Source organism: Camelus bactrianus, chromosome 22 (assembly GCF_048773025.1).
Source record: "Camelus bactrianus isolate YW-2024 breed Bactrian camel chromosome 22, ASM4877302v1, whole genome shotgun sequence".
NCBI classification, from domain to species: Eukaryota; Metazoa; Chordata; class Mammalia; order Artiodactyla; family Camelidae; genus Camelus; species Camelus bactrianus.
In genome coordinates, this window is record NC_133560.1 from 24,697,943 (window position 1) to 24,719,620 (window position 21,678).

Consider the following 21,678-nt stretch of genomic DNA (forward strand, 5'->3'; position numbering starts at 1 on the left):
GTTTTACCTGTGCTGCTGGAAAACCTGACAGTTAATTCCCCGCCTCCCACGCTTTTGTGCAAAGAGCCTCCCTTCCCCGTAGGAGTATGGGTATAAGACTCGCTTAAGACCCCATTGTTTCCTATGACAAAGCCAGATACACTTTCCAAGTCCACATTTTTTTTTTTTTTTTTTGGTTTCAGTAATGAGTAGATGAACTGTCCTCCTCCCCGACAAACTAGGTAGACACAGAGAGAAACATTACTTGTTCGGCTATCAGACTCCCCTGGTTACAATAACAAAACCAAACGTATAATCCTCCCATCTATAATTTTCCTATACGTCTCTATGAAAGTCTAAGGCAAAACCACTTTCCAGCGACACTCTGGTCTTTGGACCTAGGGTGTTTTCCCTTGGACAAGTGGAAAGATGGGATTGCTATTATTCGAAGTTGAGAAGATGGAGCCATGAGTTTGATTTGTGGCATTTTCATGTGTTTGTAAAATATCCACGTAGAGAATATTTCATTCCGTCTGGAATTCATGGTAGACGAGTGGGGTTGTGGCTGGAAATTTGAGTCCTGTATATAAACAGTAAGAGTCACAGCTGGCACAGAAATTATAAAACGAAAAGAAGCCTGAGACTGGGTCCAGAGGCACTCCAACAATCATAAATTGGGGAAAATGTGCGCCACCAACAGACTCCATTTAGGCACTGCCGCCACGCCGTCTAAACTCGAGGACTACATTTCCCAGCTCTCTGCCCCCTACTTCCGGGTTAGAGGCCGGTTATGAAGTTCCTAGACATTTAGAAGGCGGAAGTGAAGCGGAAGCCATTACTCTCGAGAGGCGATTGCCGCTATACACATGGGCAAGAGGGGTGGTCCACTGCGGCTTCCTCTGAACTTTTGGTCCCCGCGGCCGACTCGACTTTACGTGTGAACTCCTCGTCCCTTCGGCAGCAGCTTCCGGGGCTTCCGCTCCCCGTGATTCTACCCTCAGTCGAGTAAGCCCCGGTTTCCTCACTTAACCCTTTACTCCCGGCCTTCCTGAGGACAGGAAAGGCCCACAGGCAGGGAGGAGTAAAGGGGAACGGTGACCTGGAACCGGGAAGCCAGGAACCCAGGTGAGGTGTATGTTATAGACCCTGTGATCAGCTGTATTAAACCGCTTGTGACAAAGTTTAGGACCACTGTATTTAGCGACTAGAGGGAGGCAGTGGTGAACTGGTCCAAAAAACCTGACGTCTTGGGATGGGGACGGAAAAGCCTGGCCGGAATGAGTTTAGGACATTTTTGGAGGGTCAGGAATTGGAGACAGCAAGGATAAACTACCCACCTTTTGCTTTGTGGTCAATGTTGCCTAGTATTAATTGGAGCACACTGGTTTTCTTTTTGTAGCATTTATCTTGAATGCTTTTTACAGTTAAACTTTTCTGCGTACCTATCTTTATTAAATTTTAGTCGACTCTCCTGTAAATGGCCTCTAACTAGATTTAAAAATTCGCTTCAACGTTGTTGTTTCACTTGAGAGTTAGTGCATTAATTATTGTGACTACAAATATTTTGCGTTTTTACTGTCTTATTTGATGCCTTCTATTTATCCTTTTCACTTAAAATATTATTTTAATGGAACATAAGACATACAATGCCAAAAAAAATGAAAACACAGAAAATCAAAAGAACAATAATGCGAATCCACAAACTAGGCCAAGAAGAGTAAGATTACAAAACCTCAGAAACCTGTATTCTGAACTGCATCCTTCTCTTTCCCCGTGATTTACTTTGTGGATTTTACTGCTTATGTTTTCTCAGAAATGTATTTCCTAATTTTAGTAATTATTTGTGAATGGACACACAAGTATTTTTAGAGACATCCTTTTTCCATATTGATGGACGCACACATTTTAATTTAGAGATTTCCAAGTATCTTATAGATCATGTTCGTAAACCTACCCATTCTTTTTCATATACATTGTAACTTAAATTTTAGTCGGTTTATGAAGTTCCACATACTGGAGTTTTGTTTTCAAGTTGTGTTGAATCTGTATGTGAATTTTGAGAATAATGGCATCATTATGCCATTGAATTTTACCATCAATTAATTACATCTTCTATGATGCCTTTCAATGAAGTTTTAAGAGCATCAGCAAAAAAGGATTTAAGGATTTTTGTTTTGGTTTTTTTTGGCTGGGTTTATTTCTAGGTAGGTAAATGTTTATATTTCCCTTTTGCATCCTACACATTTTGTATTATTTCTTTGCTGCACAGCCTAGAGACTTCCAGTAGCAAGTGGAAGTTTGGACAGCAAACTTCAGGCAGTGCTGTATTAAGGGGAATTAATTTGAATAATGTTTGCTGGAGGCTTTTCGGGGGGAAAGAGGAGGCATAGTATTTATTAGGTAAAGGAAGATCCCTTTTCCTACCTAATTTGACTGTTTTTGTCCAACAGCTGAAGGCTTTTAATGAGTGATATACCCCTCTCCCTTATCTACTTTGATATGTTGATGTATTTCAGTCACCTTAAATTATGCCTAGTCTGTGAAAAATGCTAGTTCTGTTCGTGCATTGATTGAATGAAAAATACACTTTTCTTATTTAGTTGATAATGTGAATTAAACCAATTGATTTTGTAACATTACATTAAATTTGTATTGGTAAGTTAACTAACTTGGGAAAGCATACGTACTTTTTTTATCATTTTTGGTTTCTGTTTGCCAGTATTTTTGTTGGATGATTTGTATCTGTGTTTGAGTGAAAGTGGCTTGTAATTCCTTTTCTGTTTTCAGGTATATGCCAGCCTCACACAGTGGGGTGGGAGTATTCCTTCTTGTTTCTAAACTGTGGAATATTTTGCCTAAGAGTAGGATCATTTGTTTCTTAAAAGGCAGTTGTACCAGGAAAGACCATGGAGGTCTGGAGGTTTCTTTGTGGAAATTTTTTCAGCTGTTGTTTCAGTCCCCTTAAGAGTCATAGGTACTATTCTGCTCAATTCTGCTGTGAATCTGAAGCCGCTCTAAACAAAATAAGTATTAAAAAAAAAAGAGAGAGAGAGAGCCATAGCTACTACTCAGCGATTAAAAAAAGAGTAAAACAATGCCATTTGCAACAACACGGATGGACCTGGAGATCGTCATTCTAAGTAAGCCAGAAAGAGAAAGAAAAAGAACGTAGATATCACTCATATGTAGAATCTAACAACAAAGAAAAAAAAAAAAAAAAAAAAACAGAACAGGACACTAATGAACTCATCTATAAAAAAAATAGACTCCCAGACATAGTAAACAATTTTATGGTTATGGGGGAATGGGGGAGGGAAGGGATAAATTTGGAAGTTTGAGGTTTGCAAAGGTTAACCACTGTATATAAAAAGATTAAAAAAAAACAGATTTCTTCTGTATAGCACAGGGAACTATATTCAGTATCTTGTAATAACCTTTAATGAAAAAGAATATGAAAACAAATACATGTATATATATGCATGACTGGGATATTATGCTGTACACCAGAAACTGACACATTGTAACTGACTATACTTCAATTTAAAAAAGTCACGGGGCATCCATGTTCTGTATGTTGTTATGGTAAGTAAAATTTCTTAAGGAATTTATTCATTCTATCTAAGGCTAAATTAAAGAGTCAAAGTTGTTAATAATGTGTTCGTGTATTTTTAATGCTTGCTACATGTATAATGATTTTTCTCATTTTTCATTCTTTTATTTACATGTACTTTTTTTTTTTTTTTAATAAATCCTGCCAGAATTTTGACAAGTCTGTTTTTCTCGAAGAACTTTTGGCTTGATTGAACCACTTTATAATATGTATGTTTTCTATTTCACAACTCTGTTTTTATAATTTTCTTTCTTTTACATTTTTTGCCATGTTTCTTTACAATTTCTTACCTTGGGTACCCTGCACACCCCAAAGAACTGCAGCGATAGTATTTTATTATATTCAGTTCTAAATACTATCAAGTATGACTCCTTTGACATGTGAATTTGGGACTTTTCCATTTCTGTGACTTTTTCTAGTTATTTTTTGGTTATTGTTTGCTAACTTCATTGCACTGTGGTCAGAGACTGACGTCATTTTCTGAGACACACAATGTGACCCACGTGTGGTTGGATTTTATAGTTAAGAAATACAATTTCATATTTGTGCAGTCTGCATGTAGTTACTGACTTGTCTGCTTGAGCTGTATTAGTGAGAGCTCTGGTGGTGGCCTAGTCCATTCTCCTTAGAGTTCTGCCCTCACCCTGTTTTTGAGGCTGTAACATATGTAACACACACACACACACACACACACACACACACACACACACACACACACACACACACAGAGCTTTTTACTGGATTATACCTCTTTTCCTTATATAATTCTTCAGCTTCCTCTATTAGCTTTTTTGCCTTAATTCATTCTGTCTGATATTAATATATTTAAACCAGATTTTAAAAAAAAGTATTTGCCTTGTATATCTTCTTTTTATTTCCATTCTTGTCGTATCCCTATGTTTATGATAGCTCTTGTAAACAGCATAAAACTGGGTTGTTTTACTCTATTTTGAGAATATCTATTTTAGTTGAAGCATTTGGTCTGTTAACATTGTGTATTAAAAAATTTGGTTTTTAAATTTGTTTTTTCTCTATCTCTTTGAATTTCTTTTCTTTTGAGTATTTTTTACTCAACTTTTTATCTCTGCACATTTTGAATTTATCTACATACTTACATACATCCTGAGTTTATTTATGTCGATGTTAGTGGTCACCCTGGAGAATTCTTAATCCATGCTTGTTCATTAAGTGTGGATTTCTGATGCATGTTATCACTCTCCTGATTTACATGGGTTTGTGATCATGTGTGTTAACTGTCTTTTTTAAACCTCAGAAGAGATTATTATTACATGAAATCATTTTCAGTTTCATTATGTGCACACATGTGCCACTTTGTGTGCTTTCTTTGATTTCTGGACTCTTTGGTGTAAGTTCTTATCACTCTTTACTTTGGATCCTTGATTATTTTTCTCCCTGAAATACATCTTTTAGGATTTCTCTTTCCTGTGAATGGCAAGCCCGAATATACTGTTATTTTGCCATCTTAATGGACATTTTGGTTGTTAAAAGGAGTGTATACTCTTTCAGAGCCATGAAAATGTTCCACTATCTTCTGGTTTCCATTGTTACTAACAAAAAGTCAGGTGTTGGCTATCATGTTTATTTCTTTAAAGCAGTGATTTAAAAAAAAAAAAAGTGTGCTCTTTAGACCAAGAGCATCAGCATCACACAGGAACTGGTTGGAAATGCATATTCTTGCACTCCATACCCCAGATCTTCTGAATCAGAAATGGGATGGGGCCTAACAATGTGAATTTTTTGGTTTATTTTTTAAAATACATTTTCACTGTGTTTTAACAGGCCCTCCAGGTGATTCAGATGATGCAGCTTGAAGTTTGAGAACCGCTGGTTTAAAGGTAACCTGTGTTTTTTTTCTCTGACTGGATCCTTGATTATTTTTCTCCCTTAAATGTATCTTTTAGGATTTCTCCTTTCTGTGAGTGGCAAGCCCAAATATACTGTTATTTTACCAGCTTAATGGACATTTTGGTTGTTAAAGAAGTGTATAAAAGAATAAAATATTCTTTTTCCTATTGGTGTTCTCTGGTTCATTGGTATTGTATCTAAGTGTGGTTTCTTTGTATCTTTAATCTGTCTTCTGAAATGAGAAACCCACAGCTACTGTATTTTGCAGTATCTGCCTGTGCTCCTTCCCTCTCTTCTTTTCGAACTCCATTTAGAATCCGTGCAGTCCTTTTCCCTCTGTCCCCCGTGGCTCTTAATCGTCTTTACACTGATCATCTCTTTTCTGTGTGTCCTCATGTTTATGCTCTAGAAGAGGTTTTTAAGTTTAAGCTTGCGTAAAAGTCACCTGTAGTGCTTGTTAAAGCAGATTCATCAGTCTACTCCAAAGAGTCTCATTTAATTGGACTGGGATTTGAACTGGGCATCGGAATTAGTAAAGCTCTCTAGGTGATGTTTATATAACTGGCTTGAGGACCACACTGTGTGATACTCTAGGGGAAAAAAAATTTTTTTTGGCTGTGTATAATCTGCTGAAGCTATTTACTTAGTCCTCTCTATTTGCCTTTATTTCAACAATTAAAATTGTCCTTTTAGAAATCAAAATTTTAAAATTTCAGAGTATTTATTACTAGCTTGTAAATGATTTTTAAAGATATCTGTCTCTATTTTGTGTTGCACTTAGAATAGTTTTGAGTGGAAGGTCTAATCAGGATATCTGGATTGCCTTTTGGAAACAGAAGTCTTAATCTGCCCTTTTATTCCCTGGGACATTTCACCTGGTTGGTTGAAAGCTTGAAGATAATAAAGTATACAGAAATACTGATTTACAAATGTAACACATTTCTGGACTGAGAAAAATGGCACACAGTGTTCTCACAACTATTGGTGCTTTGTCTGTGTCTATGAGAATCACACTGATAGAAACAGTTCCAGCAAGGGTAGAAATATCACTCCTTAAAGTAATAAAAGAAACATTCTCTCTGTAATATCTACATCTGCAAATTCTGAATAGCTTGGGACAGTATTACAAAATTGAATATGGAGTTTTTAAATCAAATACTGGAAGAATTATGGCCACAAAGGAGAACTCATAATAGAACATTTTTAAGGGTAAAATTTGTGTTGGACCAAAAAACTGATGAAGGAGGCAGATCTTCTGTAATAGTGAAAAGCAGGGATGAGGTTAGGGTGAGTGAGACAGGAATCCTAGGGTGTGGAATCCAAGGATGCATTAACCCTGCACTTGCGTGATGTAGAAAGCGCCTCTTTGAATTTTGTACTCCAGCAACCTCTCTTCCCTCACCCTAGTTGGCCCTGGTAGAGAGAAACACGGATCCCAGTGACAATGGGGTAAGAGTTGTCAAAATGAAAAAATGGAACTGGTTTCACTGTGTTAGGAAGAAGTTAAGAGAGAAATTAACCTCAGTAGCTATTCTTCCATCCCCTTTATTTGTGCTGATCTCAATCTGATTATCATGGTTTTGTTTCATGTATCATGTAGAAACAGGGCTCAAAGCTCCTTTAACAGATCCCGTAACTGTTCCTGGGTCCCTCTGCTCCACATCCAGTCGCTTAGATGCTGAAGTATTCCTGCTCCACCTGTGTTCAAGCTCCCTGATTCTAGCTCTGCAAGTGTATCACCAGATGAGCAGCAGTCCAGAACTTCGCTCTGGCCTCTGGTTTGCATTACAGTGAGACTGACAACATCCCACAGGTCGGAAATTGATGAGTGCATTCTCCAGGCTTGAACCATCTGTGTATCTGTCCCACACTGGTGGTGGTGGTGAATGGTGGGGGCCAAGGTGTGGCTAAGCCATATGACTGTGTCCTAGCTCCTGGGTCAGCAAACATCTCATAGGACATGAAGGGACTCTTCCCCCGCAAGTTCCATAGCCCCCCCCCCCCACCTTGTGGTCTCACTTTTCTCAAGATACTGCTTACCTCCCAGGGAAGTTGTGAGGATTAAGTCAGAGTCCCTGGAAAGACTCAGGGGATACCTTGTACATAGTAAAGCACTGCATGCTTTATTTGTCATGTTGGTATTGATGTTGGCAAGAGAACTTAGGGGACAGACACTGGAGTAGAGATTTGTAAATTGAGAATTGAGGAATAAGTGGGAGGTCAGGGTGGAGACCTTGCACTTCCGTGATGCTCGGTCTTTGTTAACTGAACTAGCCTTTCCTCAGTAGTAATCTGACGTTGGACCCAAAGGCACAGTGAGAAAGAGCTTTGTAAATGAGAATCACCTCTACTTGGGAAGAAGGGCAAGGATTGTTCCAAGTTTGACCAGAGAAAGCTTGCAATACCTCTTTATACCCAGAAGGTGGCAGCACCTGATCTTGGAGCTGTAGGTACCGTGGTTTCTAGCATGAATGAAAGATGGTTAACATTTGTGTATTTCCTCACTGCTTAAGGGGAAAGAGAGGGGAGCTAACATTTGTTGAGAATCTACTGCATCAACAGAACTGTTTCACCCTCACTGTCCTCACTTAGGTGGTAGTTAGACAAATAAACTCCCTTCCCACCTCCCAAGGGAGGAATGAACTCAGGCTTTGCAGTTAAAGAAATTAGAGCTCAGTTCCCACCCTTGCCACCTGCTGTGTACTTTTCTGGCAGTTACTTAAACTCTCCGAGCCTGTTTGCACACCTGTGATGGTGCTGTAAGGCCTATCTGATTGGTTTCCTGTGGGGTTCAGGGAAATCCAACACTGGATCGTGCTTAACATAAAGTGGGACCTGGGTTCCAACCAATGGCAGTGCTGTTCAGTCTCTTTGTAAACTGACAAAGAGAAATGCAATTACCATTATTATTGTTACTTCACCCACAGTTTCATAAGTTGTTCCAAAGAGTATTTTTAATTTTTGTAATTTACTTGCATTTTATTATCTCTGATGTGTTCATATTTCTAGAAAAAAGGTTAAGACTGGTGTTTGGTAACATTTAATTACAGATCAAGGAATTAAACAGCTTGCCCCTTATTTTCCAGTTAACAAGCTATAAAATTGTGTTCTATTTCTTACCATATTTTACACTTATACTCAGTTTTTGATTTGAAAAGAAATTAATTCACCAACTTGGCAAACAAGGGTTTTTCCCCTAGCATATGAGAAGTATGTCGGTAGCTAAAGAAACTGCAAGTAAAGCTGTTTGGAGAGCAGTCTGGCTACACTTACTGAAAGGCTTGAAATGTTCATCAATGCTGACTAAACATTTCACTATCTAGAAATTCATTCTAAGGAAAAACTTGAAAAAAAATCTGCAAAAATTTAGCTGCAAAGATTTCTTCCAAGTGTTGTTTTTCTACTTGTGAAAAATTGGAAATATTCTAAACATTTTACCATAGGATCATTTGAATAAATGTGCCTGTTTAGAAGCATATAGAAAATGAAGACATTAAAACGGCAAAACATTAATGAAAATGAAAAGGCACTATACAAATAGTATAGCTGAATCTAAATTTCACCTGCAAAAGAAGATGCAAGAACATCCAATATTTTTGACAAAGAAGAACAGTGATGAGTGACATGTTGTCTTAGATACAAGACAGTAAAATAATGTGTATTAATGGAGAACCAGACAACCTATCAGTGGGTTAGAATCTTAACTCCCTCCCCCCTGCCCCAGCCCCCTTGCCCCCATAGAGGCTTCACGTGTATATGGGTGGCTTGGTCTCTTTAGGACTTCAAAGGTGTTTGAGACTGATCTGGGGGAAAAAGATACAACTGAGATGGCAGTAGCACACACAAGCTTTATCAGGCGATGCTCTGACAGGTTAGCAGGTTGCACATGGGGACGCCTCTCCAGCAGGAGTCTGTCCAGGGGCTAGGACGTGACGGGAGGGGCAGGAGAGAAGAGTGTTTCTCTACTCAGAAGGGGAGTGAGTAAGGGACCTTCGGGGGGGGGGGCTTTAGGACCTGGCAAGGAGTCTCTGGGAAGGAGAACTCTGAAGGACAGCAGAGTTTTGGAGTCTTAGACTACAAAGCCTTATCTTATTAACAGTGAATAGATGTGCTGGGAGGTTTTGTGGGGTGTATTAAGCAGGCTCTAAATGGCTAGAAATTTCCTTGTTTTGGCTATTTAAAAATAATTGGATATGTAAAATTTTGAGTTTGACACCAGTGGGCTTTTGAGCTGATGGATCTCTGCCTTTAGTGAGGAAGTAACCTAGGGGCCAATAAACAGAAGTCGTTTTGGCTTATTTATGTAACAGTATTATGGAAGAGTCATTTTCACATTGATAGGGAAAACTGGGACTCTTCAATAAATGATGTTGGGAGAATTGTATACATCTTCAACAGAATTATCCAAATGGATGGAAGAGCTAAATACAAGACAATAAAAATATTGGAGAGAGTGCTTCATTGAAAAAATTAAAGCCTCTAAGGAAAAAATGCAGGAAATTGTGAAAATGTGGAAATACTTATCTACATGAAAAATAAAAATTTTTGTACAACAGGTGATATGAACAAAGTTAAAAGAGAGGCAACAGACTAAGAGAAAGTTCTAGGTACTGCATATAAGTGGAAGTGTAAGACATTTTTTGTTTGTTTTGTTTTTTGTTTGGGCTTTTGTTTGTTTTTTTCATTTGAAGATCTAATTGGCTTTATTAGGTGATTTATGAATTGGGCAGCATCCATCCAGCAGCTGGTAGGGTGCTCCTCAGCACTGTTAAAAAGACTGCCTTCCCTAAGGAATTGCTTTGTTCCCTAATTGAAAATCATTTGACTCTGCACATGTAGATCTATTTCTAACTCTTTTTTTCATTGACTTTTTGTCTATACTTATTCCAACAGCTCTTCATCATGGTGGTAAAGTTAGTAGTATGAATCTTCCAGGTTTGTTTTTCTTAACATTGTTCTTGATCTTCTAGCTCTTTTGCATTCTGGTACACATTTTAGAGTTGGCTCATCGATGGCTAGAAAATAACCTGCTGGGATTTGGATAAGGACTGTGTTGTTTCTGCAGACGAATTTGAGGAGAGAGAATAAATACCTTAGCACATTAATTCTTGCGTGAAAGCGATACAGCCCCTCGCTTACTCAGGTCTTTGACGTCTTCCAGCGGTGCTTCGCAGGTTCTATCGTGAAGATGTCCTGTACGGCTTTTATTTGATTTATTCCTAGGTATTTTGTGTATCTTATGCTATTATAAATGGAAGTGTTCTTTAAGTCTTTATTTTCCAGTTCTTTGCTGAGGTATGTTTTTTAGTTGTGATGACTGTTAAATGAGATGCAAGATTATTTCCTGAAAGCAAGGGTAACCTAAGACAGTTTGGGGGTTTAGAAAAACTGGTGAGATTTTTACATGGTTTTTGGAGACTGGAACATTGGAATGCTCCATATGCTTTTCTGTAGTGTAGCCGCTCCTTGTAGAGTTACAGTGACTTTGAGTTTTGAAAGCTGCTAGTGTGATTGTGTGTATGTAGACCTGTCTTTCCAAGTATCTCCAGGGAGGAAACAGATGGCTGGGATCATACAGGGCTGGTCTTTTGTTCATTAGGGGTATAGTAGGCAGATTATAGGAATTTGGACAGAAAATGGTGGAAGTGTTACATCATGATGAATCTCAGCTGGTAGGTGGGGAGTGAGAAGAGGAATTTGCTGTTAGAAGCACGGGTGGCCTGGAATCCCCTCTAAGCGGGAGAGTTCACGTAAGAAGGATGTTTGGTAGGAGGTTTTGTCCAGAGAGCACATTTCTGAATCACTGTGAGGTGCAGCTGATTCTCGTGATGACAAGGCCTGGGTGTCTCTGTTTGTGATACCAAAGGCGTCGGAGATCAGAACACAGTCCTAGGTGCATCCTCATGGATACTAGAGCCGTCCTAACCCACAACAAGCCTTTAAGTTGAAGAAGTCCTGGGGCCCAAGTGTTTCATGAGTGACAGAGTTTAACAGAATTGTGTGTGATGACAAATTACTTGGGAGGGTGAATCTGAATCTTACTTGAGGTAGGTCAGGGACCTTCACCACCTCGAGGTTTTACCTTAGCAGAGTTAGGCCCAGGATGAGACAGAACTTGCTTCTCAAAAGGAAGAAATGCTGAAACACAGCAGTCAGAATTGTCCTGTGAGCAGGAGAGACAGAAAGCCTTTGGCCACCCCTAGTAGTCTTTTTCTCATTCTCTACAGATGCTTGCTCCAAGAGTCCCATGAGAGCGAGAGAGTAACTTCCTGGTGCCGGCGCCCTGCTGTTCAGGCAGATTTACTACCATTCTCAAAGGATGGCAGCTCTTGGTCTGTCTCCCACATGTGGTGAGTTCTCCGGGTGATGAATGCCCTCAGAAATCAAGCTCAGGTGGCCCCTGCCACTTCACTGCGGGCAAGGGTGTGCACAGCTAGTGGGAGGGCTGCCAGGTGAGAAGTGGAGGAGGATGATGAACTGAAAGGGGGTGGGAGTGGAGTCCTGGGAGCCCCACAGGTGGCTGCTGCTGACTGAGAGTCTTTGTGAGCTTGGGCGAGGCAAGGGGATGTGTAAGGAAGGATACAGGTAACTGGTAGCCATGCAGCATCCTATTTACTATTTTGATAAATACGGGGCAGTTTCCTGATTTTTGAGTATCGGGCAGGCTTTCATTCTCATGGGTCTTCTTTCCTCTAGCTATGTCCACTCGGGAGCCTGCCTGTATCCATGAGCCAGAAATTCCTCTCTCTTCAGAAGACCATTCCTGTCCCCAGGATGTGGACCTGTTTGTGTGCGACGGCCTGGAGCCCCATACATCAGCCAGTGTTGGTTCCCAGGTACACCAAGTTCTCTAGGCCCCTGAGGGTGGCAGAGGCACTTCCCTGGAATGCCGCCGGTATCACATATTAGAATTCTTTTAAATCTTCATCCAGGCTGATCAATACCTACCTGATCAGGTGCAAGAGAAAGAACCAGAGATGGCTGTGAGGCTGTCCTGGTATCGGGGATGTTATGGGAAATGACTTATGTCACAGCGGTTTCTCTCATAATATAGCTCAGAGCTCTCAGGCCAGGGTAGAAGTGGAGAGAGGTTTGGTCCTATGTTGGAGCTGCATTTGAAGCAGTGAGCTAGGATGAGATCAGCTCAGAGAAGAGAAGACACCTGAGGACTGACTTCTACAGTAAATGTTCAGACCCCAGAACCCCATATTGGAAATCCCGTGTTTAGAGTCTCTCATGTTGTCTTTAGGCTCAGCCATCTTTGAACACAGATATACATGCTGAGTTCTCACTGACCCCAGATGTGTGTGGTGTTTCAGGAATCAGTGACGTTCCAGGATGTTGCTGTGGACTTCACCGAGAAGGAGTGGCCCTTACTGGATTCTTCTCAGAGAAAACTGTACAAAGATGTGATGCTGGAGAACTACAGCAACCTTGCCTCAGTGGGTAAGGCTGGCATCATTTCTTCACTTATTAATTCATGAATCAAGTGTTTTTGTTGTAAGTACTTGCTGTGACCCAAAAACTGTGTGGGGATTTGGAACACAGTTGTTTTGTTTTGTTTTTTTAATTTACAACACAGCATGTTTGTTTAAACAATTATGAACAAGCTGACCTGGTGCCTGCCCTGATGGTATCTCCCTTTAGATATTGAGACCTGTCCACTGTTTTGACCTGGGAGGTTGTCAAGTATGTCTGAGCTTGGGCATAGCTTTCTGAGTTAAGAAATCCTCATTCTTTTGAAGGGCAAAATGTGTGGGTATTTATGGTTTTGTGTTTTATGAAAGCCTTTCACTGTGTTCCTTAGAAATTTGGCACCATCACTTTGCTGCTTCTAAGTCAGACTTGTCCACCTTCAGAACACTGAAGACCAAAACACTGACCCCAGACTAATGGAAGGGGTTGTCCTCTGCACGATCTTCCCTCAACATGTGTCTTTCCCCGTGAGTAGGGTGTCAGGTGGGCAAACCCAGCCTCATCTCCCACTTGGAGCAAGAAGAGGAGCTGAGGACAGAGGAGAGGGAACTTCACCGAGGCACTTGTCCTGGTAAGCACCAGGCAGGCACAAGTCCTTCAGAATCTGCTCTATCCAGCGATGGGATGATGGCGATCCATTAGGAAATTTCACCCACGGAAGTTTGAAAATGCTCTTTCCCGTTCACTGCCCCCCCATCCTCTCAGAAGTCTTTTGGTCTCAGTGTCCCTTCATCTTTGAATTGGACACATCCACGTGAGCTCTTTGTCCCATTCTTTCACACTCAACATGCCTGATCGCACTCTTAATGTCATTATCAATGTCAGTCTTTGAAGGATTACTTCTTAGTGAGTCAAATTTAAATTTCTACCCCCGTTACTGCGAAATACTGCACACAGCCAAATTTTCCAGTCATTTTTAGTCATGTGCCTTCTCCCCTTTTACATTCCCTTTCCTTATTTAGGGTTAGTATTTGCAAAGAAAGCCACCTGTTTTTGTCACCATCATCCCACCATTTTCTTTCTCCAGCAAGTTAATATTTTTTTCCAACTTGTTTCAGATTGGGAGCCTCCATCTAAAACCAAATGGTCGATTCTTATGGAAGATATTTTTGGGAAGGAAACATCTAATGGTGTGACAGTGGTAAGATTTCCTTGGGATAATTCTGGATCTTCCATATCAGGAGAGGACAGGGGCAGCTTGAGTTAGAAAAGCAGTTCAAAACCAGGGAGGTAGCAGTCCCCGAGAGGAAACTGAGTATTACCCTCTTGGGGAAAACACTAAACATGGCTCCAGACTTCTTCACTTCAAGTTCCAATGGGTAAATATTCCTACAGCTGTGTCTCAGATATTGACTGCTGGGGCTTAATTTAAACAGTTAACATTAAGTATATGCAAAACCTTTGCAAAGGCTACACACATGGAGGCTCAGGGGCATGGCATTCAGCTGTGTTATTTGACAGGGCCCAAATGGGGCAGGAGCGGTACTTTTGCAATGCAAATTATGACATCATCAGTCATGATGTGCTTCTATTCATGTCAGTTTATGTGGGGATATTCTTAGGAATGTCATGAATATGAGAAATGCTTTCATCAACGCTCACCTCTTAATCAACAGGAAAGAACTCGCCTTGGAGAGAAGCCCACTGACTATGCTGACCTGTTTGAAGTCTTCAGCATGGGTGCTCATCTTACTCAGCAGATGGGAAGGCACGCTGGCAAGAGGCCCTATCACCGCCGGGACTACGGGGTAACTTTCAAGAACAGAGCACACGTAACCCAACATGTGAGCATTTACAATGGCAGGAAAATGCATGAATGTCATCAGTGCCAAAAAGCCTTCACCACGAGTGCTTCCCTCACACGGCACAGGAGAATACACACTGGGGAGAAACCCTACGAATGCAGTGCTTGTGGGAAAGCTTTCAACGATCCCTCAGCCCTTAGGAGTCATGCAAGAACTCACCTCACCGAGAAGCCCTTTGACTGCAGTCAGTGTGGAAACGCATTCCGAACCCTCTCCTCCCTGAAGATACACATGAGGGTTCACACTGGGGAGAGACCTTACAAGTGTGACGAATGTGGGAAGGCATATGGCAGGAGCTGCCACCTGATTGCACACAGAAGAACACATACTGGAGAGAGACCCTATGAGTGTCACGACTGTGGGAAGGCTTTCCAGCATCCCTCACATCTCAAAGAGCATGTCAGGAACCACACAGGGGAGAAACCCTACGAATGCACGCAGTGTGGAAAAGCCTTCCGATGGAAGTCTAACTTTAACCTGCACAAGAAGAACCACATGGTGGAGAAAACATATGAATGTAAAGAATGCGGGAAATCGTTCGGTGACCTCTTGTCACGGCGAAAACACATGAGAATTCATATTGTAAAGAAACCGGTTGAATGTAGACAGTGTGGGAAAGCCTTCAGAAACCAGTCCATCCTTAAGACACACATGAATTCTCACACCGGAGAGAAGCCGTACGGGTGCGACCTCTGCGGGAAGGCCTTCAGTGCAAGCTCAAACCTCACCGCGCATAGGAAAATACACACTCAAGAGAGACGCTACGAGTGTGCGGCCTGTGGGAAAGTTTTCGGTGATTATTTATCCCGGAGGAGGCACATGAGTGTTCATCTTGTAAAGAAACGCGTTGAATGCAGACAGTGTGGGAAAGCCTTCAGAAACCAGTCGACCCTTAAGACACACATGAGAAGTCACACGGGGGAGAAGCCTTATGAGTGTGATCACTGCGGGAAAGCCTTCAGCATAGGCTCGAACCTTAACGTGCACAGGAGAATACACACCGGCGAGAAGCCCTACGAGTGCCTGGCCTGTGGGAAAGCCTTCAGTGATCATTCGTCCCTCAGGAGTCACGTGAAGACTCACCGAGGAGAGAAGCTCTTCGTGTCATCGGTGTGGAAAAGGCTCCAGTGAGGCATTTTCCTTGAGACAAACATGAGAGCACAGGTGTAAGGAAGGCAGGAGGCCTTGATGAACTCATCTCACGGGGCACAAACGAATACCTGCTAACTTGGGAGAAATCTAATTTGTGTAATGACTGTGGAGAGACGGGTTTTTCCACATCACTTCAGAGATACGTGAGAACTCACAGTGGGTGAGGAAACATGTATCCGTGGTGTGAAGAAGCTGCCAGTGTACGTTTAGCTTTTAACAAGCACGAGAACTTAGGGTTAGAAGCCCTAGTCTGGTATTTAATGTCAAAATGACTTTAACACCACCTTGCACCTTCTGGGACCAAGAGTAAGCACAAAGGGCGGATCTCTGTAAATTCATCAAGTGGATTAGCCTTTCCTGGCCTCACTGTGTCCCTCATGAGAGAAAAATACAGTAAAGAGAAAAAAACTACAAAATAAGGAATGTGGGAAAGTCGGTAACAAGGGCCAGCTGTTTGTACAGTGGCAAACTAAGAATAGTTGTTGCATTTTTAAAGAAGAAAAATGTGTAAGAGAGACCACGTGTGGCCCACAAAGCCTGGAATACTCATTATCTGGCCCTTTACAGAAAAAAATGTGCCAGTCCTTGGTCTACAGCAGTGGTTCTCAACTGGGGGTAACTTTGCTCCCCAGGGACGTTTGGCAATGTCTGGAGACATTTTGGGCTGTTAAAACTGTGGGGAGGTGCTACTGGCATGTTTCGGGTGACAGGGATGCTGCTAAACATCCTACAAAGCACAGGGGGTCCCCATGGGAAGGAGAAATTATGGGCCCCCAAAATGTCAGTATTGCTGAGGCGGAGAAAGCTTAGCCAGCAATACCTCCATTTTTATGCAACATGTGGGCACTCACACTAGGTGAAATTTTTATTTAAAAGTTAAAAATTATAATTAATAGCATTCCTTCAGGAAACACATGATGAGAAACCACTCTGCAGACAATCCCTATGTGGCGATAATTTCAGCCACAGCCCTCACTTGTGCATAGAATTCACTCCCCAGTGGGATCTCTTAGTCAATATGAATTGCACTTAACTGCCAGTCTTTCATCTTGAAAATGGACGCTCGCTCATTAATTTTCAGTCTTTATTTTTAAGGTTATGCCCTTCCAAGTAACCCTTATGCCTCATCACAGAAGGTTTGTATATAGTATTTTTACTATAATTTTATCCTTGATATGTGTTCATTTCCTTTTGGACAACTACTTAACCAATGGAACTTTTTAGAATAGTTACCTGCTGTGTAACATGTGGGTATTTTTAGTACCTGTTTGTTACAAGTGTCTAATTCAAATGCATTGTGATCAGAGCAGAATGTCTTCATCAGATGGATCCTTTGGAATGTTTTTGGCCTCTTGTCCAGCCAAGAGTAACATGTATATAACATAATATATACTGTAGTTGCTTCTCCAGTATCTCTTCTTTCTTATAAAGAAAATCCAAGTTTTGTCTGATCAGTAAGGTGTGCTATTTTTAAAAGTCTCTTACAGATTTTCTTGCGACTGGCACAGTCCATGTCCCACAGCCTGGCCAGTGACAAGCAGATGTCACTGTATGGGCTGTAAGAAAGCTCTTGAAAAGGGTCATTTTTACCTGGATTCTTCTCTACCTTTTTTTTTTTCTTCCCCCTTGCTCTTCCCCCTACTTCTCACCTTGCAAGGAGATCTAGTACCTAGTGTTAAAGATCTGCTTTGTGACTGTGAGGATGCAAGCCTCAGGCTAATGGGGATACTGCAGAAAAATCACAATGATCCTGGCTTCCCGGGTGGCCTCTTTGAGTGTCTGCACTTGCCCTGGATTTGTTATTTCCAGACTTCGTATTACATGAGAAAAAATAAAACTGATTATTGGTTTAAGCTGCTTTGGATATTTCATTGTTTAATCTGTTTAATAATTGTTTTATTGGCAGCCAGGGAGGGGTGGGGTGGGGCTGGCTCTACCCAGCTGGATGCTCTCTGTAACCCAAGCACCTGGTAATTAATGAGGCTGGATAGCTGCTACATGTGGGTATAATCTGCTTATATTTTTAACTATACTTATAATTATACTTAAAATTGTTAGATATGGGTTTTTAAAATCTTTAAACCAAGTTTTTTGAACTGTATTTCAAATCTTTGATATACTTAAAACATTTATTTTCTTGACTTGTGTTGAAATAACTACTAGTTTTCACAAAGCCCTAAGAAGTAGGTACCACCAATATCCTTTTGCCTATGGAGAATCTGAACTGAAGCAAGGAAGTTTAAGGTTACTTGTGTGAGGCCAGCCCATTAACAAGAAGCAGTCCTGGGTTTCGGCCCCAAAAAACAAACAAAAAAACCCAAGTAGTAGTTCTCTTTTATGTCAGTGCTCTTTTATGTCAGGCCCTGGTCTATGCCCTGAGTGAGTTGAATTAGGATTTTGGCCTTCATGGTGCTCACGTTTTATTTGGGGTTGAGGAATGTGATATGCAAATGAGTAAAGTGTATATCAGATAGTGGCCCATTCAGTGCTGGGAAACTTAAGCATGGTGATGATGAGATGGATGTGGGGATTCAGCAGAGCTACTGAATGGACAGGGAAAGCCTTTTGTTTAAGCAGACATTTGAGCAGAGACAATTAGCTGCAAGTGTGCGCCATATTGTAATCTGGGGAAGAGCACCCTTTGCAGTTCGAAGGCTAAGAAAAAGAATTTTGCTTGGGACAAAGGGGCCAGTATGACTGGAGTGGAGCAAGCTTGGGAGTCACAGAAGGTGATGAGGTCAGAGCTAGGTTGGGGTCCTGTTCACATGGGCATCTTGTGGGTTAACTGGAAGGACTCTGCCTTTCATTCTCAATGTAGTGGAAAGTCAGTGGAGGGTTTTGGATAGAGGGATGACAACTTCAATTTCTGTTTGTAAAGGATCACAGTGACTTCTGGGTCGACAGGCTAAGTAGAGGGACAAGATACAAACAAACCTTTTAGAAGGCCGTTGCAGAATTCAAGTTAAATATAGTGTTGGCCAGGTTATTAGTAGTAGGGTGTTTTGAAAGTCACCTTGAATACAGCCATAGTTTCATTTTCACTTCCAGAGAGTAATTCTTTGTATTATTATCCCACAATTCATTTAACTATTGCTGATGTACAGTTAGTTGCTGGACTATTTCCGTTTTCCCCAGTCATGAACAATTCTGCTTTAAGAAATTGTGTGCAGGCCTTGCGAAGCACTGGTGAGTTATTCCAGGTGTGAAATTGCTGGCTTGTAAGATTGTGCACGTTGAGTTTATCATAATGGCAAAGTCATTTCTACAGTGTTTGTGTGATGATACCTTGGGTATGTGTCGTTTTATTTAAAACAGGTTTTACTGGAATGCAGAAAAATGCTCAATTCATATGTGTATAGCTAAATTGTCACATGAACATATCCATGTAATCAGGCAAGGAAAAAAAGTATTACCAGAGTTCCTGATACCCCCTTCTTGCCTCAGCCAAATGACAAACCCTTCCTTACTCCCCACAGGTGACCAACATTCTGACTCTGACAACATGGCCTGGGTTTTTGTTTCTGAACCCTATACCAAAGGATCCATACAGTGTATTGTTCTTTTTCGTCTGTCTGAATTTGCCCAATATTTTTGTGAAACTGATCCATAGTTTTGAGTATCTCAAATAGTAATACGTTTAATTGTGTTCTATTGTTTGACTATTCCCACAGTTTATTTAAGCGGTGTTGATGAACATTTGACTCTCCAGTTTGGGACTATTGTAAATAATGCTGCTATGAGCATATTTTTATATTATTGATAGTGCATAAGTGCATGTAATTCTTTCGGGTGTGTACCCTGGACTGAAGTCCCTGGGTTATATGGGATACATATGTTCATTTTTCATAGGTAATGCCAGTTTTCCAAGGTGGTTGTAGAAATTTGTTTTCCAACAGGCTATTTTATGGAGTTGGATCAGATGATTATTAAAGTTGCCTTTTTCTTACTGATTTACATATTCCAGGTGTGAGTGCTGTGGTTGGATAATTTTTTCCCACCCTATGGCTTGGCTCTTCAATGTTTTAATTGATGCCTTCTGAAGAAATGAGTTCTTAATTTCAGTGTCATCTAATCTTTATGTACATCATTCTACTGTTCTTGTGTAGGAAGTATTTACCTACCCTGAAGGCAAGACATTCCACATTTTCTTCTGCAGATTTTATTGTTTCCGTGTACACATTTAGATCTACACCTGAATTGATTTTTTTGTTATTATGTCCAATAGGATTAAGGTTTTTTTGTTTTTAAACTGTAACATTTATTGCGTGACTAATCTTTGAAATCCTTAAGATTAACTAGATGCTGCCACAGCTGCCCTCTTAGATTTAGGTGGTGTTCCTTCACGGAATCTGTGCCTGAATCTGCGGTATACGATTTTTAGGTGCCTCACTCGACTGGTCCCGGTGGTAGTTCACCTTTTAGCTTTAGCACTCCAGTTACACCTCTTTCACTCAGCAGGGAGGCCACATTTGCCGCAGGTCGGCTTCTGAAGGTGGTACAGGCCTTAGAGCCGCAGCAGCGGTACAACATGTGTGTCTTACTCTGACACTTTCCAAATGATGACGCCCCTCCCTCATCTTTCTTCTGCGGCCAAGACCAAAGAGCAGGGTTAAGTTTTAGTTCTTCCATATTGACCTGGCATCATTTATTTTAAAAATATGTCCTTACCCAAGGAGTTTGAGATGTCACCTTTGTCTATATTGAATTCTGTATGTATTTTTTCTAATTTTGGACTGTATTCTATTCTACTGGTCTGTTTCTTCACACACCACACCACAGTGTTTAAATTACGAATGAGGCTTCATAATAAGTTTCAACGTCTAGTTCCCCCTCATGGGTTTTCTTTCTCAATGTTTTCCTAGGTATTCTTGTGTGTGTGTTGGGGATGGGGAGAGTGTGACATATATATACACACACACACACACTTTTCTGTCACCTTGTCCCAATTTCATAAAATTAGCTTGTTGCTATTTTTATTGGCATTGTCTTGAATATGTAAGTTAACTCGGGGAGAACTAACATCTCTATAACAGTCAGTCATCTTATCTAAGAGCAGGGAATGTCTTTCCATTTGTTCAAGTTTATTTAGTCTTTAGTCTTTTGTCAGGGATGCTTAAGGATTTTTTTTGTACAAGTTTTCTACATTCTTGTTAAGTTTCCCCTAAGTATTTAGTCTTAAATTGTAAATGAGATTTTCTCTATCATATATCTTCTTTTCCCATTTTCTGTAGATGAAAGCTACTAACTTTGTGTCTTAATTTTATAACTTAGTACTCTACTGAATTATCTTTTAGTTTATTATTTATTTTCTGGGGTTTTCCAGGCATACTACTGTATCATCTGCAAATTGAGTAAGCTTTCCTTACTTATTGGTTCTTTTGCCTCTAATTGTTTTTGCTTGTCTAACTGCATTGGTTAATACCTCTAGTGCAATGATAGAAGCCGTTCTTGCCTTGTTCTCAGGGTAATGCCCTCTATTGTTTTTCCATTAGTTGAGATAAATGTCTTTGGGAACTAAGGTATACAGTGACCCTTGAACAACATTGGAGTTAGGGACACTGACCCTCAGCACAGTTGAAAATCAACGTATAACTTGACCTCTGTATTCAGGATTCCACACCTGAGAATTCAACTTGGATGTGGACTGTGTAGTACTGCAGTAGGTATTTATTAAAATAAGTTCATGTATAAGTGGACTTGCACAATTAAATCATGTTTAAGGGTCAACTGTGTATTTTATCATATTGAAAAGGTATTCTGTGTTCTTGAATATTTTATCACGAATGGGTA

General features: G+C 40.6%; 1 protein-coding gene and 1 pseudogene across 1 annotated transcript; one reads left to right on the forward strand and one right to left on the reverse strand.

Annotated features, from left to right (window-relative positions):
• The first annotated feature begins 787 nt into the window (after window positions 1–787).
• LOC105068353 (uncharacterized) lies at window positions 788–17,741 on the forward strand. The gene is made up of 8 exons (XM_010954207.3): window positions 788–1,104; window positions 5,390–5,445; window positions 11,683–11,805; window positions 12,152–12,291; window positions 12,775–12,901; window positions 13,407–13,502; window positions 13,990–14,072; window positions 14,548–17,741. Exons 3-8 carry the CDS (start codon window positions 11,775–11,777, stop codon window positions 15,865–15,867), a joined length of 1,797 nt encoding a protein of 598 aa, XP_010952509.1. The 5' UTR covers window positions 788–1,104; window positions 5,390–5,445; window positions 11,683–11,774; the 3' UTR covers window positions 15,868–17,741.
• Window positions 17,742–20,179: 2,438 nt separating this feature from the next.
• On the reverse strand, window positions 20,180–20,517 carry LOC123616619 (large ribosomal subunit protein eL37 pseudogene; annotated as a pseudogene).
• Window positions 20,518–21,678: the final 1,161 nt, after the last annotated feature.